The 18,671-nt window shown below is 40.6% G+C and overlaps 1 protein-coding gene across 1 annotated transcript; it reads left to right on the top strand.

Moving 5' to 3' along the window:
- Positions 1 to 4,849: 4,849 nt before the first annotated feature.
- TMIGD1 (transmembrane and immunoglobulin domain containing 1) lies at positions 4,850 to 18,322 on the top strand. Its single transcript, XM_057716358.1, has 7 exons — positions 4,850 to 4,950; positions 7,060 to 7,163; positions 8,952 to 9,230; positions 12,552 to 12,830; positions 16,737 to 16,840; positions 17,604 to 17,644; positions 18,204 to 18,322. Exons 2-7 carry the CDS (start codon positions 7,082 to 7,084, stop codon positions 18,205 to 18,207), a joined length of 789 nt encoding a protein of 262 aa, XP_057572341.1. The 5' UTR covers positions 4,850 to 4,950; positions 7,060 to 7,081; the 3' UTR covers positions 18,208 to 18,322.
- Positions 18,323 to 18,671: the final 349 nt, after the last annotated feature.

Genomic DNA, 18,671 nt, shown 5'->3' on the forward strand with positions numbered 1-18,671 from the left:
TTCTGCTGTACTACAAAGTGAAAGAGCCACATGTATACATATATCCTCATATGCCCTCCCTCTTGAGCCTCCCTCCCAACCTCCCTATCCCACTCCTTTAAGTCTTCATAAAGCATCAAGCTGGTCTCCCTGTGCTCTGTAGTAGCTTCCCACTTGCCATCTATTTTACATTTGGTAGTGTGTATATGTCCATGCTACTTTCTCACTACATCCCAGCTTCCCCACCCCCCGGTGTCCTCAAGTCCGTTCTCTATGTCTGCATCTCTATTCCTACCCTGCCACTAGGTTCATCAGTACCATTTTTCTAGGTTCCGTAAATATGTGTTAGCATATGGTATTTGTTTTTCTCTTTCTGGCTTACTTCACTCTAGAGGATCATTAATCACTGTTTATAAGCTGGAAATTCTCAAGTTCCATGGCCAATTTTAAGCAGTTTGGTGGATACTGTGTCTGATTCTGGATGGAAAGTCACCACAGTGGGTCCCTGTGTTGCTCAAAGAATCACTCTATTACTGCAAGGCTGTCACTACCAGATTTCTAGTTTTTCTGTGACGTTAAAACCCTCAGTGGTATCCCCAGTGACCTGTCCAAATGACCCTGCTGACCCTCCACCCATTTGCTGAGCGGCCGCCTCCGTCACATCAAGCTTGGTGACAGCAGATGTGAAGGCTACAGCTCCAAGGCCTTTGGGGATGGCACTGGTCAGCAGTCAGCTGCACTGCCCCTCAGGTCTTTCCTCCTGGTGGTCTGTTTCCTTCCCTGTTCTTCATCCCCACGCAGCAGGAAGTACCGTGTATCTGTGCACCTGCAGAGTCAGTTTCCCACAGGGCAGCCCTGTACACATTCTCTCCTGGAGCAGAGCATCCAGTTCGTCTCCAAGTGGGCATCCTCCCCATCTTTCCCCCCTCCCTCCCTCCCTTCTTTCCTTTCTTCCCTCCTTCCTTCCTTTCACTGCTGTTTCTTGAGTACCCACCATGCACTAGGCACTGTGCTAGGTGCTTACCCTGAGCTAAAGGGCTTCTACCTTCATTACCCTCATCAATACTTAATCCCATAGTCCATGGTTCTCAGAATGAGACCACTGAACCACGGTGTCAGTCACCTGGGAGCTTGTTAAAGATGAGATTCCTGATGAAGGAAAGGTGCCCGGAGACTCCCCAGGTGCTTCTTGGGCTCACTTAAATCAGACGGCCATGGCTGCCAGTTCTTGGACCCCATCCTCTGTCCAGAAGTACCTGGACCTGATGTGGAGCAAATTGTTTCTACTCCCAGGAATTTCCAAAGTCAAGGCTGCCTGTCTTCTCTCCCTCCGGGCCTGAGCTGCTTGTGGAAGACCTGGAGTATTGGACTCTGTTAATATTCCAACTGGCCAAACGCCTTAGGCTTAATGGTTAACTACTAGGCTTAACTACTTATGGCAAAATGGTTTCCTCTCTCTGTCAGTCCTAGGAAAGAGGAATGTTCCAGGGTCCAACTTTATATGGTCTTGGACAAATCACATCACTTCTTTGACTCTCCAGAAGGGGCGCCATGGTACCATTTTTTAATCTAAAAATGCACCCTACCTGGCTCCTGACCGTGGTTACTTTTCCCCTGTGGAATGTAAGACCCTTGAAGACAGGGGCCTTGTTTTGCTCCTCTTTGCACCTCCCAGGGTACCCACCTAATGTTGTGGAGTGAAGGGAGCACCATTCATTTTAGTGACATCATAGATTTGTACAGTTATTAAAAGAGCTCTCCACAGATGGCAGTTGAGTGACTTGAAAAGCCAAGTCTTACTAATTCATGACAGAGATACCATCTCGGTTCGGATGAGACTGGCAACCCCAATGCTTAGAGTACTCAGCACACAGTAGACACAAAAAATTGTGCTAAATATTTTCCCTCAATATTTTAGTTATGAAAAGGTCAAACATATAGAAGAGTTGAAAGAATAGTAAAATGACTATCTATATACCCCTATCTAGACCTTAGATTCAGTAAATGTTAGCATTTTGCTGTATTTTAAAAAAATATTTGTTTATTTATTTGGCTGCACCAGGTCTTAGTTGCGGCACGTGGGATCTTCATGACAGCATGCGGGCTCTTAGTTGCAGCAAGAGGGATCTAGTTCCCTGATTCTAGGGATCGAACCCGGGCCCCCTGCATTGGGAGCATGGAGGCTTAACCCTTGGACCACCAGGGAAGTCCCTGTGCTTATTTATTTTTGCTGAATCATTTGAAAGTTAGTTGTAATCATTATGACACGTAACCCATAAATATTTCAGCAGGCATCTCTTAAGAATGAGGACATTCTGCTGCATGACACAGGGAGATCAACTCGTTGATTGATGATGAATTAGAGGGGTGGGATAGGGAGGGTGGGAAGGAGTCGCAGGAGGGGGGGGATATGGGGATATATGTATAAATACAGCCGATTCACTTTGTTGTACAGCAGAAACTGGCACAACAGTGTAAAGCAATTATACTCCAATAAAGAGCTTAAAACAAACAAACAGAAGAACCATACATACCACAATACCGTTGTCACACCTAACTGTAATTAACCATTATTTCCTAGCATCATCTAATACCCAGTTGTAGAAATTGATGTTGGTGCCTACTCACATCCCCTTGACCTGCCTAGAGGTCACCTGCAAACAGTTCCCATAGAGCCAGTGACTTCCTTAGTATCTACCTGGACATTCACAGCCAGACCAAGTCTGCCTTCACAGTGTGGGCTGGGAGTGCTGGGGAGTTAACACCCCACGGATGCTCCTTAGCCAATGATGGGGAGAAGTTGGTGGATAAATACTCAAGCCTCCTTCCCCTGCATAAGTGGACGCTGTGGACCCTTTGACAGAGCTTGTCAACAGGTCCACAGCAACAACTGCCCACAATAGCTTGTTTGTTAACACATCCTTTATTAGTTTTCCTTCCTCCCCGATCTCACTTTCTTACTCTGCTTCCTGAGGTCACCTTTAAATAAACTACTTGCATGCAAAGTTTTATTTTCAGGTCTGCTTTGGAGGGACCCAGAACCAAGACATCAACCCTCTACTAAATTCATTTTAAAATGATAGTGAAACACGGTGCCCTTAGATCCACACAGGAGCAAACTAAGAATCTGCTCCGATGGTGCTTGCAACCCAGCCAACAGGAAATGCTCTTAGTTATGATTCTTACTGGAACAATCCTATAGTGAGGCTGTGTTTATTTTTTATGCCCTGCCCAGCCTATATTAATAAAAATAATAGCTGTTGCTTAATAAGAGTTTACATGCTTTATTTCATTTAATTCTCATGTGACCTTGTAGGGAGGGCACCATTGTTATTGCCATTGTATTGATGAAGAACCTGAGGCCCATAGAAGTAAAATAACTTTACGAAGTCACACAGCTAGCAAGCAGCAGGTCTCTGGTGTTCTTGACCAATGTGTTAAAATGTACAGAAAACCATAAATATTTTTTATTCTATTCTTGCATGAATGGGAACAATAGTACTTGCCAAATAAATTTCATGTTGCAACAACACCGTAAACGTGTTTTTTTAATGTATTTTATTGAAGTGTAGTTGATTTACACTGTTGTGTTCATTTCTGCTGTACAGCAGTGATTCAGTTGTACACACGTATATATATACATTCTTTCTCATATTCTTTTCCGTTGTGGTTTATCACAGGATACTGAATACAGTTCCCTGTGCTATACAGTAGGACCTTGTTGTTTATCCATTCTATATATAATTGTTTACATCTACTAACCCCAAACTCCCAATTCATCCCTTCCTCTCACCCCTTCCCCTTGGCAACTGCAAGTCTTTTCTCCGTGTCTGTGAGTTTGTTTCTGTGTCATAGATAAGTTCATTTATGTCATATTTTAGCTTCCATATATAAGCGATATCATAAACACATGTATTTTTAACCAATTAAAAGTGTTATCTTCAAATTGCTAATTCTTGAAAGTGTAAAGCAAGGATTCCTAATCAGTCGAGAGCCTCAAAGGGATAAAACTTTCCCCTGCCATGCCTGGCTTAGCACAGCTTATACACTATACTTGGGTTGCCAGTGGTAAGTAATATTTTCCCTGCATTATTTAAATTGTGTGGAACCTTCCAGTGTTTTGGCTGCTGGAACAGACTCCCTTCAGACTTGCCCATCACAATCCTCAGTCTGTCAGATTACGAAGCAGAGCCGTCTCACTTGACCATGACAATGCTCAGTGAGCTGTGCTACAAATTTTTGCACAAGGTCAGGCTCTCAGGGACAATCCCTGTTAGTAATATCTGGCCCCACCCAGTAACTTAAATACACAGGAAAACTTAGATCTTAAGGAGATGCCTTTCCCAATTACTGTCTTCTCTAAGCATCCACAAAGAGAAACAGACTTTGAACCCAATGTACCTTATTTACTTAACCCTACTGTCATAAAGTGTTCAAATTCAAGTATTATAAAGTTGGTAGCAGGAAAAAGATTCAGGGTTCCCAGACAGAGGAATGATTGGCCAAGGACGTCAGTTTTTCAGAGCTCAGCGGATAAGTGGTAAGACTTTGTCTTGTATAGCAAGTAAAGTCATGACAATTAAAAATAAGTCAAGTGAGGGAAATTCATTTTGAAACGTTGCTGTCTTAATGGGGTGGAAGGGAAAGGAAGACAGCAATCTCCCTCCTTAATAGGGTAGGGTGAGGTCTGGCAAGAAGCCCACACTTGCACTGTTTATTAAGTATCTACAGTGGATAGTGCTTGAGAAAACTCTATTGATAACCAAATTCTGAAACCATCACTGTTAAAAGTGCTGTATTAGAAACCTTATTGGCAAAAGTGTTAAATTACAAAAGAATCAATATTAGCTCTAATAGCGTCTCACTGAAAGATCGATGCAGGCTTGCCAGCCAGAAGGATTGAGCCTGACAGGAATGAAACTTGCTCCTGTCAGAGCAGGCCTGGAGCAGAGCCAGCCCCCAAAGTCACAGGTATGTATGTTAACGCATAGATATGGAATCTAGAAAAATGGTACTGATGAACCTAGTGGCAGAGCAGGAATGAAGACTCAGATGTAGAGAACGGACTTGAGCACACAGGGTGGGGAGGGGAGGCTGGGACATAGTGAGAGAGTAGCATTGACATATATACACTACACAAATGTAAAACAGATGGCTACTAGGAAGCTGCTGCATAGCAAAGGGAGATCAGCTTGGTGCTTTGTGATGACCTAAAGGGGTAGGTTAGGGAGGGTGGAAGGGAGGCTCAAGAGGGTGGGGATAGGGGATATAGGTATACACATAGCTGATTCACTTTGTTGTATGGCAGAAACTAACACAACATTGTAAAGCAATTATACTCTGCTAAAAATGTATTTAAAAAAAAAGTCATAGGTATGTTCCAGCTCTTGAGGGTTAATATTTGCGTTAAGAGGACAAAACTCCAAGTTACTAAGATCTATCGAGTGGCCAGGGACCAGAAGGGATTACAGCAGTTTCTTTTTTTAATTTATTTGGTTGTGCTGGGTCTTAATTGTGGCATGTGGGCCCCTTAGTTGTGGCATGTGAACTCTTAGTTGTGGCATGCATGTGGGATCTAGTTCCTTGACCAGGGATTAAACCTGGGCCCCCTGCATTGGGAGCTCTGAGTCTTAACCACTGTGCCACCAGCGAAGTCCCCACAGCAGTTTCTTAAAGGAAGATAATATTCACCTAGACAGCAGGGTAGTTAAGAACATTGCCTCAGGAGTCCTGGGTTAGAATCCTCACCCTGACATTTACATATTATATAATTTGACATTTGGTCAAATTATATAATCTCTCCAAACCTTTAGAAATGACCTCAAGAAGCTTGTTAGGGACTTAACTGAGATTGAAATAATATATGCAAAGTGTTTAGCACACTGCTTGTTGCTTAGGAAACATTCCATATGTGTTTCTACTGTATTTATAGTGGTACTCTTAAAAGGAAGTAATAAATACATGTTTCTCCCAGATGGAAGCAGGGAATATCTTTGGGAGAGGGATGGCGGCAACAAAAGCACAGAACAAGGGAGAAAAGAGGTCTTTGTTATTTATTATTTTTAGCCCATACTGGGTCAAGGGGGAGGAGTGTTATGAGGGAGTGGAGGGAAGGGGGAAAGCAGAGATTAATGTGGTTTAAATTAGCTCGCGGCCGTACTGGAATTGAGTCTTTTCTAAGATTCAAAGCATTTGAATCTATGGGATTTGGAACAGTCTCAAAAACCCTCTATGAGGGCTTCCCTGGTGGCACAGTGGTTGGGAATCTGCCTGCCAATGCAGGGAACATGGGTTCGAGCCCTGCTCCGAGAGGATCCCACATACCACGGAGCAACTAAGCCCATGCGCCACAACTACTGAACCTGGGCTCTAGAGCCCGCGAGCCACAACTACTGAGCCCATGTACCATAACTACTGAAGCCCATGTGCCATAACTACTGAAGCCCATGTGCCTAGAGCCTGTGCTCTAGAAGAGAAGCCACCGCAATGTGAAGCCCGTGCACCATGACAAAGAGTAGCGCCCACTCACCACAACTAGAGAAAGCCTGTGCACAGCAACGAAGACCCAACACAGCCAATAAATAAAAAAATAAATTTTAAAACTCTTAAAAAATAAAAACAAAACAAAACAAAAACAAACAAGAACCTCTATTAGCAGAGAGCAACTTTACAGAAATGACCCGAGAGGCTTTCAAGAGAAGAATTACTTTGTTTAGTTGGGGCTATCTGAGAAGAAAGCAAATCTTACTGCTCTTTCTGCTAAAATGACATTCTGTCAGTGTCTCTAGGGAGAATTGGTTTCACCTTCCCCAGGGCTGCTCTGTAGCTGCCCTCTGTTTTATAGCCTATTTCCTTGTGGTTTCCTTTTTTGCTGTCTTTTAAAAAAACCCTTAATACTAGAAGTACTTTGAACTTAGTTGTCAGAACAGGATTGTTTAATTAAAAACTAGAAATGGTACCATTATAACTGGGATGACTCATCTGGGACTTTATTTTAAATATATAATAGACAAGAGGAAGGTTCATAAGCTCAGTGTAGACCAAAGTGCAGAACAAACTGCCTTCTTTTTCCCCTGGCAGATCAGACTTAAATTCCTTAAAGATGGCATGGAAGACCAGCAGCCTAATGCAAATGTGCAGATTTCTTCTCTTAGTGATTTTATTTCTGCCACGTGAGATGACAAGTAAGTTAATATTCTTTTTTGACCTCTTTTTTAAACAAAGAATATTTCGGATTATAAAATGATCGGGGGCTTTGGGAAAATACAAAATCCAAACTGAAACGATTACATAGTTGGGATGCTTCAGAGTACAGAAGTCAGATACAATAGTGAAAAATTAAATAGAAAAATATTTTTATGGTTCTAATATTATAAGACAGGATGAAATATTTTCTTCTCTCCAGAGCCACAGCCAGAATTTTCCTACAATTTCATGCATTTCACTACTAATCATGTCTAAAATAAACCTCTGCTGTTTATTTGAGCATACCACTTACACGAAAATCTTTTCTGCAGTTGCTTCCCGCCCCAGCCTGGAAGTAGCTTTTTCCTTCCTGATTTAAAAAGTGATAAGCAGTCATTGTAACATAAGTTAGGAAATATATAAAAGAATAAAGAAAAGTAAAAATCACCCCAAATCCCATCATCAAGAGATAACCACTCAATGTTTTCTTTTTTTTTTTTCCACTCAATGTTTTGATGTATATTTTTCCAAGTTTTAAAAAAATTCTAGGCAGCAATCACCAGTAGTACCTGCTTTTTAAAGGAGAAGTTAATGAATATATTAACATGATATATAGGGGGCAAGTTTGTGGCTGCTAAAGTCATTTTTTAGCTTTTGTTACTTGCTTCTAAACAAGGAAAGTACAAACTGAAATTTGAGTATGTTACAATGGATTTCTAAAAATCAGTAGTGAAAATTAACTGCTATGTATCCTGATCGTCCACCCCACAACAACTTTACCACCCAAACCACAGGTGTTTAAACATCTTATTTTACTACACTGGCAGTGTAATAGTGAAGCATCAGAAGCACAAAACCAAATTTGTCCATAATCCCATTGTGTAATCAGAAATGTTTTCAAATCAGCTTTTGCCCATGTGTATATTCAATTTTGATATATTTATAAGAATTGTTAGAGGTGTACTTTACATTCTGCCTATTCACCTAATATTATGTCTTAAACAGTTTTCCATTTTGCTCTGGTCCTTTCTTTTTTTAAAATTTTATTTATTTATTTATTTACTTATTTATTTGTTTGTTTATTTAGGCTGTGTTGGGTCTGCGTTGCTGTGCATGGGTTTTCTTTAGTTGAGGTTAATGGGCTATTCTTCTTTGCTCTGTGTGGGCTTATCAGTGCAGTGGCTTCTCTTACTGCACAGCTCAGGCTCCAGGAATGTGGGCTTCAGTAGTTTAGGTCTGGTAACTATTTATCCACTTTTTTAATCTATTTTTATCAATCCTAGTCAATATATAGATAGGCTTTTCCCAAGACTTGTCCATAGATACGTGTGCGTATATATATATATATGTATAAGTATGTGTGCGTGTGTGTGTGTGTATAAATGGGGTAATTCCATACATGTTTTCTAACCCAGTGGTTCTCAAACTTCACTGCATATTAGAATCACCTGGGGGCTTTTTAACCTCCCCCATGCCAGGTTACACTAATATTAATTAATCAGAATGTCTGAGGGTGGGAGCGAGGCATCAATACATTTTTGAAGATCCTCAGATGATTTCAATGTGCAACAAAATTTGCTAAGCCTTATTGTTTAACCTTTTCCTTTTTTAAATTAATAATTCATTATAGATCTTTTTCCTTGTAAGATCACATAGATTAATATGACTTTTTAATCGTTGCACAGCATTTCATTGTACTGATGTAATATAACTTATTTGTCCAATTCTCTAATTATGGCCATTTAGATTGTTCACTCTATCTTAATAGTTTCTTCCTGCACTCCCAGGTTCTGTTTTAACTGTGAATGGTAAAACTGAAAACTATATTCTGGACACCGAGCCTGGCCTCCAAGAATCTCTAAGATGTGCTGTTCAAAACCACACCAGAGAAGAAGAACTTCTCTGGTACCGTGAAAACGGGAAAGTGGATTTGAAATCTGGAAACAAAATCAACTCCAGCTCTGTCTGTGTCTCTTCCATCAGTGAAAATGACAATGGCATCTCCTTCACCTGCAGGCTGCAGAGGAATCAGTCGATGTCCATCTCAGTGGTGCTGAATGTCACTTGTGAGTGAGGGGAAAGAAACTGCTAGTCAGTCTGTGTTGTCTGTACTGCACTAAGTGGTAGATGAAATCTGGGTCTAGAGTATGTGTGTGTATTTTAACACTTGCTTGATATTGCCCTGTGTATGATCCCACAACAACACATGGGGGTGCCTGTTCCCCACACCCTCATGAGCTGAGTATCCACGAGCTCTAAGAATCTGCCAGCCTGATTTGAAATTTTATTTTCATTTCCTAAATGAATAATGAGGGTGTTCACCTTTTCATAAATGCATTAGCTTTTCATGTTTCTTGTCTGCAAAATGTCTGCTTATGTCCTTTACCCATTTTTCTATTGGGTTACTTGCCTTTTTCTTATTGATTTGTAGAAGGGTGAGTAGTGATGATAGTATGGTGTGGTCTGGTGGAAAGAGCTCTGGACTTGGGACCTAGTAATAAAAAGTCAAAGCCATTTGATCCCATGAGCTCAGCAAACTTTTCTGTGAAAACCTGATGCCATTGCTCCTGAGATAAAAGGGTGGAGAAAATGCCAAGGAACCCAGCTCTGGAATCTGCTGGCATCCTGCAGCTTGAGCTTCTAAGAGTGAATCATTTACATATTCCTGGGCAAAGACGTTTTGTTTTTTATTTCCTATGAATTGATAAAATGAGATTTTTAACAAGCTATCTCTTGGCACCTTTGTCCGAATCCAAGACTATCAGGGTACCTTGGAGGTTCTGTAACCCTTATAAAATAACAGATGAGGAAACTAAGGGCCCTAATTATCCCATCCAGAGCGGAGAACAGAACGCAAATCCCCAGGCTCCCAATCTAGTGCTCTTCCCATTGTGCCTTCTTAAGAGGGAGACGGTAAAAATGCTGATAATACGATTCAGTGGCTTAAAGAAATGATTTTCAGTTTTCCAGCCTGATTTCATGTTTAATATTATCTGCTGTTGCACATATATTAAAAAAACCCGGTTGGTCAGTGATTCATAGTGACAATAACTGACACAAACTCATCAATCAATAAATCAAAATGAGGTCATAAAGTGACAAGAATATCATGTACAATCTTGAGGAAGTATCATGGATTATTGTTATAAATGCAGACCGAGAACTCAATGGAAGCTTGGTAATACACTATTTGGAAGAGGGTGTGCAGAAACTTCTTTTATACGTTGTTGTTGAAAGTATAAATTGAGATCACCTTTTTTGCAATATCTATCAAAATTTAAAGAGCACCTACCCTATGACCCAGGGTTTCTGCTTTGAGATGTCAGCCTTGGAAAAATCCATGCGTGTATGTATAAAGAGACATATACAAGGATGGGTATTTTTTTTCACTTTTCTTTTTAGGTTTTATTCAAATATTTGCTGAACATCTGGTCACACTTTTCTCCTGTTTTCACTTTTAGTCTTTAGATTATAGCCACTACACAGAGTTCTGTCCTGAGCCCATTCTCTTTTTACAAGGATGTTTATTGAAGCATTGTTCAGCATTTTAAAATGAAAATAGCCTGATGCCCTTCAAAATAAAATGATTAAAGAGTCAGATATTATACTATAGCACTCTAAAAGCAATGAGCTAGAACTCTATGTTTCAATGTAAATACATCTCAAAGCATGCAAGTTATTGAGAGAATGAAGTCTTTATGTAAACCCTTCTCACCCTCCTAGAACAACACAATATATTTCCTATGGGTATATCATATGTATTTTTAAAATACTATTTTTAAAAAAAGATCTGCAGGCATTTACATCAAACTCAGAGCGCTGGGTGTCTCTGGGGATTCGGGAAGTGACCAGGATGGAGTCACGGAGGAGGACCTTAACTTTATCTGAAATGTACTAATATTTTTAAAAGGGAATCCTCTGTAGAGCTGATATGCTTAAAAATTAATTTTAGGGCTTCCTAGGTGGCACAGTGGTTAAGAATCTGCCTGCCAATGCAGGGGACACAGGTTCGATCCCTGCTCCAGGAAGATTCCACATGCCACGGAGCAACTAAGCCCATGGTGCCAAAAAAAAAAAAAAAATTAATTTTAAATTGTTAAATAAAAAGGAACAACTAATAGGCCCCATCCATAAGTGGAACTTGTATATTTGGCCATGATGTTCTCGGCTTCCTACATATCTGAATACCATAAAACATCCTTGTTGCACATGGATACAGAATTCAAGCACATTCCAAAGAGCAAACAAAATGTCATTCTTCTGAGAGAGTTATTAATAGTACAGCCTACTCAGGGTCTAATTATTCAGTGTGCAGATTATACAAGTTCCTTTTTTCCTCCTTCTCTGCCTCTACCTCTTTCCTACTGCCCACTTTTCACGCATTTTATTACTCTTCTGTACCTTAGGCAAAAAAATGCAAGGGGCATGGAGAAGACGGGAGAGTCAGCTCAGCCATTTCTCACCCTAGATGTTGGAAAGCCCCGGTGGGGGTGAGGGTTGGAATCATTTGGTGAAGATAAATGTGTTTGACAGTCTGTGGGTCTATAGGTGTCCTTACCATAAAGGGAATAAGAAGTTGCTCACACAGAAGGATGAGAGGGACTCAAGGTCATGCTCCTTCTCCATGGATGCCAGAGTTGCCACATTGGAGCACCTTCTGAGAGAAGGGGGACATTATCTCTAGAAGATCATTGAAGAAATGCAAATATGCATTTGTAAATCTGTGGCCAGTGCAAGTGTGGTTACACAAAATGCAAAAAAAAAAAGGGGGTGTGAAGAGCCCTCAAACACCACCACTACCACCACCACTACCACCACAATAATAGTGGTAACTAGCGCTGTGGTAAATTCCTTACAGGCATTATGTCCTTTCATCTTCACAGCAACTCATGAGGCAGGTGTTATCTCAGTTTTTAGATGAGGGAACTAAGCAGTTACTTAGCAGTTAAGTAACTTTCTCAAGGTCACGGTAAGTGGTGTAGATGGAATTAGGGCTCACTGCAGTGCCTGCTTTCTTAATATTACACTGTTTTATCCAATACTAGCACAGACTGGTTTATTATATTCATCCTCAGCAAAGACTCAAGGCTTACATTCTTCTGCGTGTTACAGATTGTCTACTTGATACAGATTCATTATTATACACATTTGTTTCATGGTTTGTCTTCTCCACCACATTAAAAGTGCTATGAAGTTTGAAAATGGATGTATGCTATTTACCGTTGTATACCCGGTTCCTTGCCCAGTGCTTGGCATACAGTAGACACTCAATAAATTTTTCTCAAATGAATGAATGACTATATGAGATAGACTAAAGGGATATCTTGAACAAGGACAATTAGCTACTGCTTATCTGCTAATTAAACTTAAATGTTTGAGTCTTGCAGTTCCTCCTATCCTCAGCGGAAATGACTTCCAAACAGCGGAGGAAGGCAGTGATGTGAAGTTGGTTTGCAATGTGAAATCCAACCCCCAGGCTCACATGATGTGGTACAAAAACAGTAGCATCTTGAATTTAGAGAAAAACCACCACCAAATCCAACAGACAAGTGAGTATCTTCAACTGTCAATCACCAAAGTCAAGAAATCTGACAACGGAACCTACAGCTGTATGGCAAGTTCACTTTTGGAAAAGAGGACCAAGGACTTTCACCTTATTGTCAAAGGTAACTCTCTTGTTTATTTATTTACTGAAATATAGTTGGTTTACAATGTTATGTTAGTTTCAGGTGTACAGCACAGTGATTTAATGTTTTTATAGATTATACTCCCTTTCACATTATTACAAAACAATGGCTATATTTCCTTGTGTTGTACAATATATCCTTGTTGCTTATACACAGAGTATCTCATAATCCTATACCCCATCTTGCCCCGCCCTCCTTCCCTCTCCTCACTGGTATCCACTAGTTTGTTTTCTATATGTGTGAGTCTGTTTCTGTTTTGTTTTATACATTCATTTATTATTTTTTTCCACATGTAAGTGATAACATACAGTATATGTCTTTCTCTGTCAAATGGACAGAGAGCATAATACTCTCTAGGTCCATCCATAAAGGTAACTCTCTCTTTAAGCACTATCTAGCACAGTACAAAACTCAGATAGATGCTCAGTGAATATTTTTTTGTGACAACAAATGATGATGGCAATTATGATTAGTAGCTAGGATTTTCTTTGGAGAACTATCTCCAGCCGAGGAATTCTAGTCCTTTCTTTTAGGGGAATTATTCCCATTCCATATAGGATACTGCTTTTTGAGCAAAGGTCCTTTTCTAGAATCAGGTAGTAAAAAACAATTCTGGCTGGCTTTTATGAAGGAGTATTTCCATGAATTTTCCTGGGCAACAAGGTGTGTAGGAACTGGACTTTTGAGTTAACAGCTTAATGACAAACAGAAGTCATAAACACACAGAGAAAAAAAGATACTGACTAGATTAAAAAAATGGATCTATAAAATCACTCCTAACTCTGAAATTATAACCTATAGGCTAATGGGAAGAGGGACTGGGGGAGAAGGCGGAAATAGGTTTCTTCTCTTGGCTTCATGCTTCCTCTACCCAGGTTCATGACCCCATCCATGACAAGGAACAAATGAAGCTCCAAGTTCTTTCCCTCCTCATATTTCTCACTCATATAGAAAGAGAAAGGCGAGATACCTGATGTGGCAGATGCAGAAAATGCTCGTGCGCACATTTCCTGGTCTGGGGCCAGGATGCCAGAAGCAGCCAAACAGGCTGAGGCTCCTGTATCTTGTTAGAACATCACTCACTTTGTCATGTGCCTCCCTGTGCCCACTCACTGCCTTTCTTGCCAGTCCTCAGGAAGCCAGCTGAACACCTGCCTGAAGCGTTGGACACATGACCACAGGGCTTCTTATTGGGGTACCAATAGAGAGGCTGGTGGGGAGGAAGGGCTGCCAGTTGAATGCCCATCACTGTGATTACTGGTACGTTCAGTAATTTGTCCTGCAGAACAGTGACAGTCTGCCCGGGGGCACTTGCTTTAAAAACCAAAACCACAAACTCTTGGTTAAGAAGGAATCATAACTGCTCCATGTCATATTAAATATACAGCTTGTGTGGCAAGCAGGATGCCAGTTTGGAAAATTAGCTTTCAGGTGGGCAGAATCCTGTTTTGGGTGGAGCGCTTCCAAACCAACTGGTTTTTCTTAGTTCTTCCTGCTTTATTACTTCACTGGCTCTTGGTTGCCTTAGGAGGATAAGTACACCGCAGCTGGTGCCCAGGCTGAGCGCCAGGTTTGCCATGAGTTCTCCCAGCTTCACGGCTCAGTGGGGTAGTTTCTATTGATAAATGAAGCCGTACAAAGTGGGAAATGACGTTACAGATCTCTTCTTGAGCACAAGATTTCAGCCACGTGTTGAGATTATTTTATCATAATGAATATGGCCGGGGTGGGGGTGGGGGGGCCGGGGTGGGGGTGGGGGGGCCGGGGAGGGGAATACCAGATACCAGATCCGGTTATAAATAAGAGAGTAAAGGGAAGAGATGCAGTTACATTTGCCAAACCCACTTTCAACAGAAACTCGGAATCCCAAGTGAGCCAGTGGGTCAGGCAGTTTATTTCAGTTTGTTTATGGAGTGAAAGCTGTCACATGTGGCTTCATTTTATTCAGCTTAGTGAAAATATTCCACTCTGTGACTGAGTTCTGATATTTTCCCCCAATCGCCTCACCTTTGCCTCCCCTTCATTTTGACATCTTTCCTTGGCACTGAAAGAACACGGGGTCCCCAGTGAGAGGCCCTTTGGTGTGTCCCAGGGCTGGCTATTACACAGTCAGGGCTTACAAGAAGTCTCTTTGATCAGAGCGTCTCCAGAGCGTTGGTGCTACCCACACCATTATGAGGATACATGTTAGCAACAGCCAAAAGAGAGCAAGAGTAAAGGATGCTTAATCTACTTACTCCCTAAAATTACCCTGAGCCAGAACTAGACACATAATGGAGAAGAAAACAACAGAAAGGTAAGTGGTTAGTATATCATACAATTATGGAGGGATAAGCCCTATTTCATAATCTTGAGCCATAGACGGCTTGGGCTTTGAAATTAAATTCTTCTCTCTACCTCTCACCCCTCATCTACTATCTCATGACTCTTTGTCCTTTACAATACTGTCTCAACCTGCAATTTTTGTTTTTTGAATGTCAGTCTCTCCCACTAGAATATGAGCTCCTCAGAGACAGGAGTCTTCCATGCCTGCCCTATTTTTTGCAGGGCTAAGAACAGCACCTAACACACAGTAGTCATTTAGCAAAAATCTGTTGATTTCATTTAATCCATAAATTCAATTATACAATAAATAACACACTCTTTATTTCCTATAAATTCCAAAAATTTTATCTTAGCCATGATTGAAGCCCCTTTCCCTCCTAAGGTGGCATCAGAATCCAGGGGTTTGAACAGAGTCATTTAGGTACCTTTGTTGACCTTAGCACTCTTACTTTGGTAAGTTTCACTCCGTATCAGATCAAATATATTAAAATGAAGTATTAAGTATACTTTTCGGCTGTAAAAATTTGAAACGGTATTTAAAACTTGCACACATTTTCAATTTTATTATAAATAAGTTATTAGTTTGGTTCTTAAGGCTTAAACATCATCATCATCATCATTATTTTTTAACAATTGGGTTATAGTTAACACACATTTTATAGATGCTTAAACACTTATTAATTTTTATTAACTTTGCCAGTTTATTTTCATATTTTGGAGCCAATAATTTTTTTTCAGGTCTCAGATATTTTCATAGGCTCTTGGAAAGCTTACAAGCACAGGCACTGTACTTGCAGTACAAAATAGCTCTGAGCTTACCTGGTGTTCACAAAACAAGGGAATGGGCTTTTACTTCTAGGCAGCTGGTCTCTCCCTAGCCCAGGTTAGAAGTAGACTCTCTGTTCTTCCTTATCGTTTAGAGAGAGATGAGAATCTTTGCCAAGATTGGAAAAGCTGATGCTTAGAGTTCTACTTCTCTAGAGGTACCAAGCAGCCACCCTGTATAATGTCTTGTCACCTGCTGGGGGCACTATCACATAGCTAAGGGTCCCACTTCTCCTGGGACCCACAGACCTCTCGCTCCTTAGTCCAGCAGGGTCCTCACCTTTTCTCTTCTTGCTCTTAAAACCCTCCTCCTTCTTCTTCTTCCTCGAGGTTACCTCTCAATATCTTTCAGGTTTTTCAAAAGGCAGGGAAAAACATTGATTTCAGCCTACTTCAGCTTTCTGCATGGCAAAAATTATGAGTCAAGCACAAAATGATCTGACTTTGGGGGAGTTATTCATATTACAACAAACTATCCTTCCAAAAAGGAATGGATTCAAAACCTGTCTCTGCTAGTTCCTAGTTCTGTGACTTTGGACAAGTAAACTCAAAGCCCCTAGTTCCTCGCCTATAAAAAAAAAGATAATAATACTTTTTGGGATTGTTTGGAGAATTTAATTAAGGGGATGAAAAATGTTAAGTGCAAGGCACCATGGCTGGGATGTGCTAGAAGTACATCAACTAGAAGCATATAAATGTTAACTTTCTCGTTTCCTGTGTTTGCATTTCCAACAGATAAATCTACGACTGTACCAATAGAACCCATTATTGCTGCATGTGTTGTGGTCTTTCTGACTTTGTTATTTGGACTGATTGCCAGAAGAAAAAGACTAATGAAGGTATCTAAGCTAAAAAGTCATCTAAATAAAGGCAGAGAACTGGCTATATAAGTGACTATAGAGTTAGGAACCATTCTTGAACAATCTGGTCTCTCTACCATGAGACCTAAAATGGAAGTTGCTCAAGGGAATAAAAATTTTACATATATTATGAGTACAGCTTTACAAAGAATAGAAGTGCATGTGGACAAGACCTGAATGAAAATAGCTGTGGTGTTAGAAGTAGGGGCTGATTTTTCTTTCTTTTAAATTTCTCTTTATTGTTGCTATGGTGTCTTTGGTCCAATAAATAAACAAATACAGCTGCACATCCGCTCTGGATTCAGAGATCGGTGTGAAAAAGATAGCACTTGCTACTCACCTGGCTGCAGTGGGCTGGCGTTTGAATTGTTGAAAGGTTAACCTTGTTGGTCAGCGTGATGTAGGGTACCTGCATGCACAGGTTAATGCTACGTGTTTGACTCCATCAATTAATTCAGTGCCAGAAATGTGGCAGAAAGCCCCCAGGAAAGTCCAGTGTGGAATTACACATTTTCTTAGGTGAAATAAAAATGATTAATGTGGTCAAAGAAATAAGACCCAGACCAGTGCAGAGGTGGCTGTATTCCGAGCCACCTCCGTATTGGTGTGCATTTTTCTAGACAGAAGACTAGCAGACATTTGGGTTTCCTGTCCCTTGAGCCTCTTTGATGCATTCAAAATGTTTATCCATGGGCCTTAGCAAAACAAGCAAATTCATTGCCCTTGTCTTGTTTGCTTTTAGCTCTGCATAAAGGATAAAAATCCTCAAAGCAGAACAGCTCTGTAAGTACCCTGGGCTGCGGTCAATGATTTTCCATAAACAGATGGGTAGCAGTCAGCGGTGTGCAGCATAAAGCCCATCCCGGGCAAACTCCTCCTGAGATGGGAGGTGCTGGGAGGTGCTAGAAGGTGAAGTGGTTCAGAGGAGAATGGAGGGTGGAGGATAATCTGCCTCCCCTTTTGAGGAAGACAGGTGAGGCTACGTTGAAAGATTGCTTAGAACTGAGAGCACCTTTGGTCTCAAGCCCACTCTTTCTTTAAGCAATTTCGGGCTAATGCTTGTGCAGCTGATTTTATTGCCGTACAATGTAAATGTCTGAGAGAGCTTACCCTGGGGGAAGCCACTGCTGCATTCTCCTTCACAATCAGATCAGAAGCCACATTCCTCAATCTAAGTACTGCCTTCTCTTTGGAGCTTCCTTTCGTCTGTTGGTTCCAGCATACCTGAAGTGGGCAGTGGGTAAAAAGAACAGAGGCGTTCTTTCCATGAGTATGAATTTGTTTTGATTTTTTTGCTTAGTGCCATGATCACCATTATAATTAATTTCTTGTTTCATTTCAGATGAGACAGCCAAGATGCCATCTAATATAGCAAGAGTTTTGCATCAGGACCTCCTTGATTTATGTAGTCCCATCTGTATTTATTGCTATTATTAAATTCATTCCTGTCAAATTGTCAAAGGTTATGAACAAGTGTTTCATTAAGCACTTAGCAGTAGTTGTTATGACTAATTTGATATACTTGCAAGAACACTTTCAGGAAGAAAGCTGTTAAGATTGAAAGATAAGATTTTTTTAAGTCTTCTCCTTGAAGGATATGTTAATTAATTGAAATTTGTCTTGAAAAGATTGGTAACCATTTACATTTAGTGTGTACTTTTCTAGGTAGGAGATTAACAGACATTTGGGTTTCACAAATCAGTACACTACGAAAAAAAATTGGGGGGGGCAACATAGAGGGATCAATTTCTAAAGTTTCCAAGGAAACACATAAGTAACATCAATTATATCTACCTTCACCGTCATTTCA

Source organism: Hippopotamus amphibius, chromosome 17, assembly GCF_030028045.1.
Source record: "Hippopotamus amphibius kiboko isolate mHipAmp2 chromosome 17, mHipAmp2.hap2, whole genome shotgun sequence".
In the NCBI taxonomy this organism is placed as follows: domain Eukaryota; kingdom Metazoa; phylum Chordata; class Mammalia; order Artiodactyla; family Hippopotamidae; genus Hippopotamus; species Hippopotamus amphibius.

What these genes read in the sequence shown, in the direction of transcription:
- TMIGD1 (XM_057716358.1), top strand. Translation starts at nt 7,082, where the DNA reads ATGGCATGGAAGACCAGCAGCCTAATGCAAATGTGCAGATTTCTTCTC. An exon ending in TCTGCCACGTGAGATGACAA is followed by an intron (nt 7,164 to 8,951) that starts GTAAGTTAATAT and finishes CTGCACTCCCAG; the next exon opens with GTTCTGTTTTAACTGTGAAT. An exon ending in AGTGGTGCTGAATGTCACTT is followed by an intron (nt 9,231 to 12,551) that starts GTGAGTGAGGGG and finishes TGAGTCTTGCAG; the next exon opens with TTCCTCCTATCCTCAGCGGA.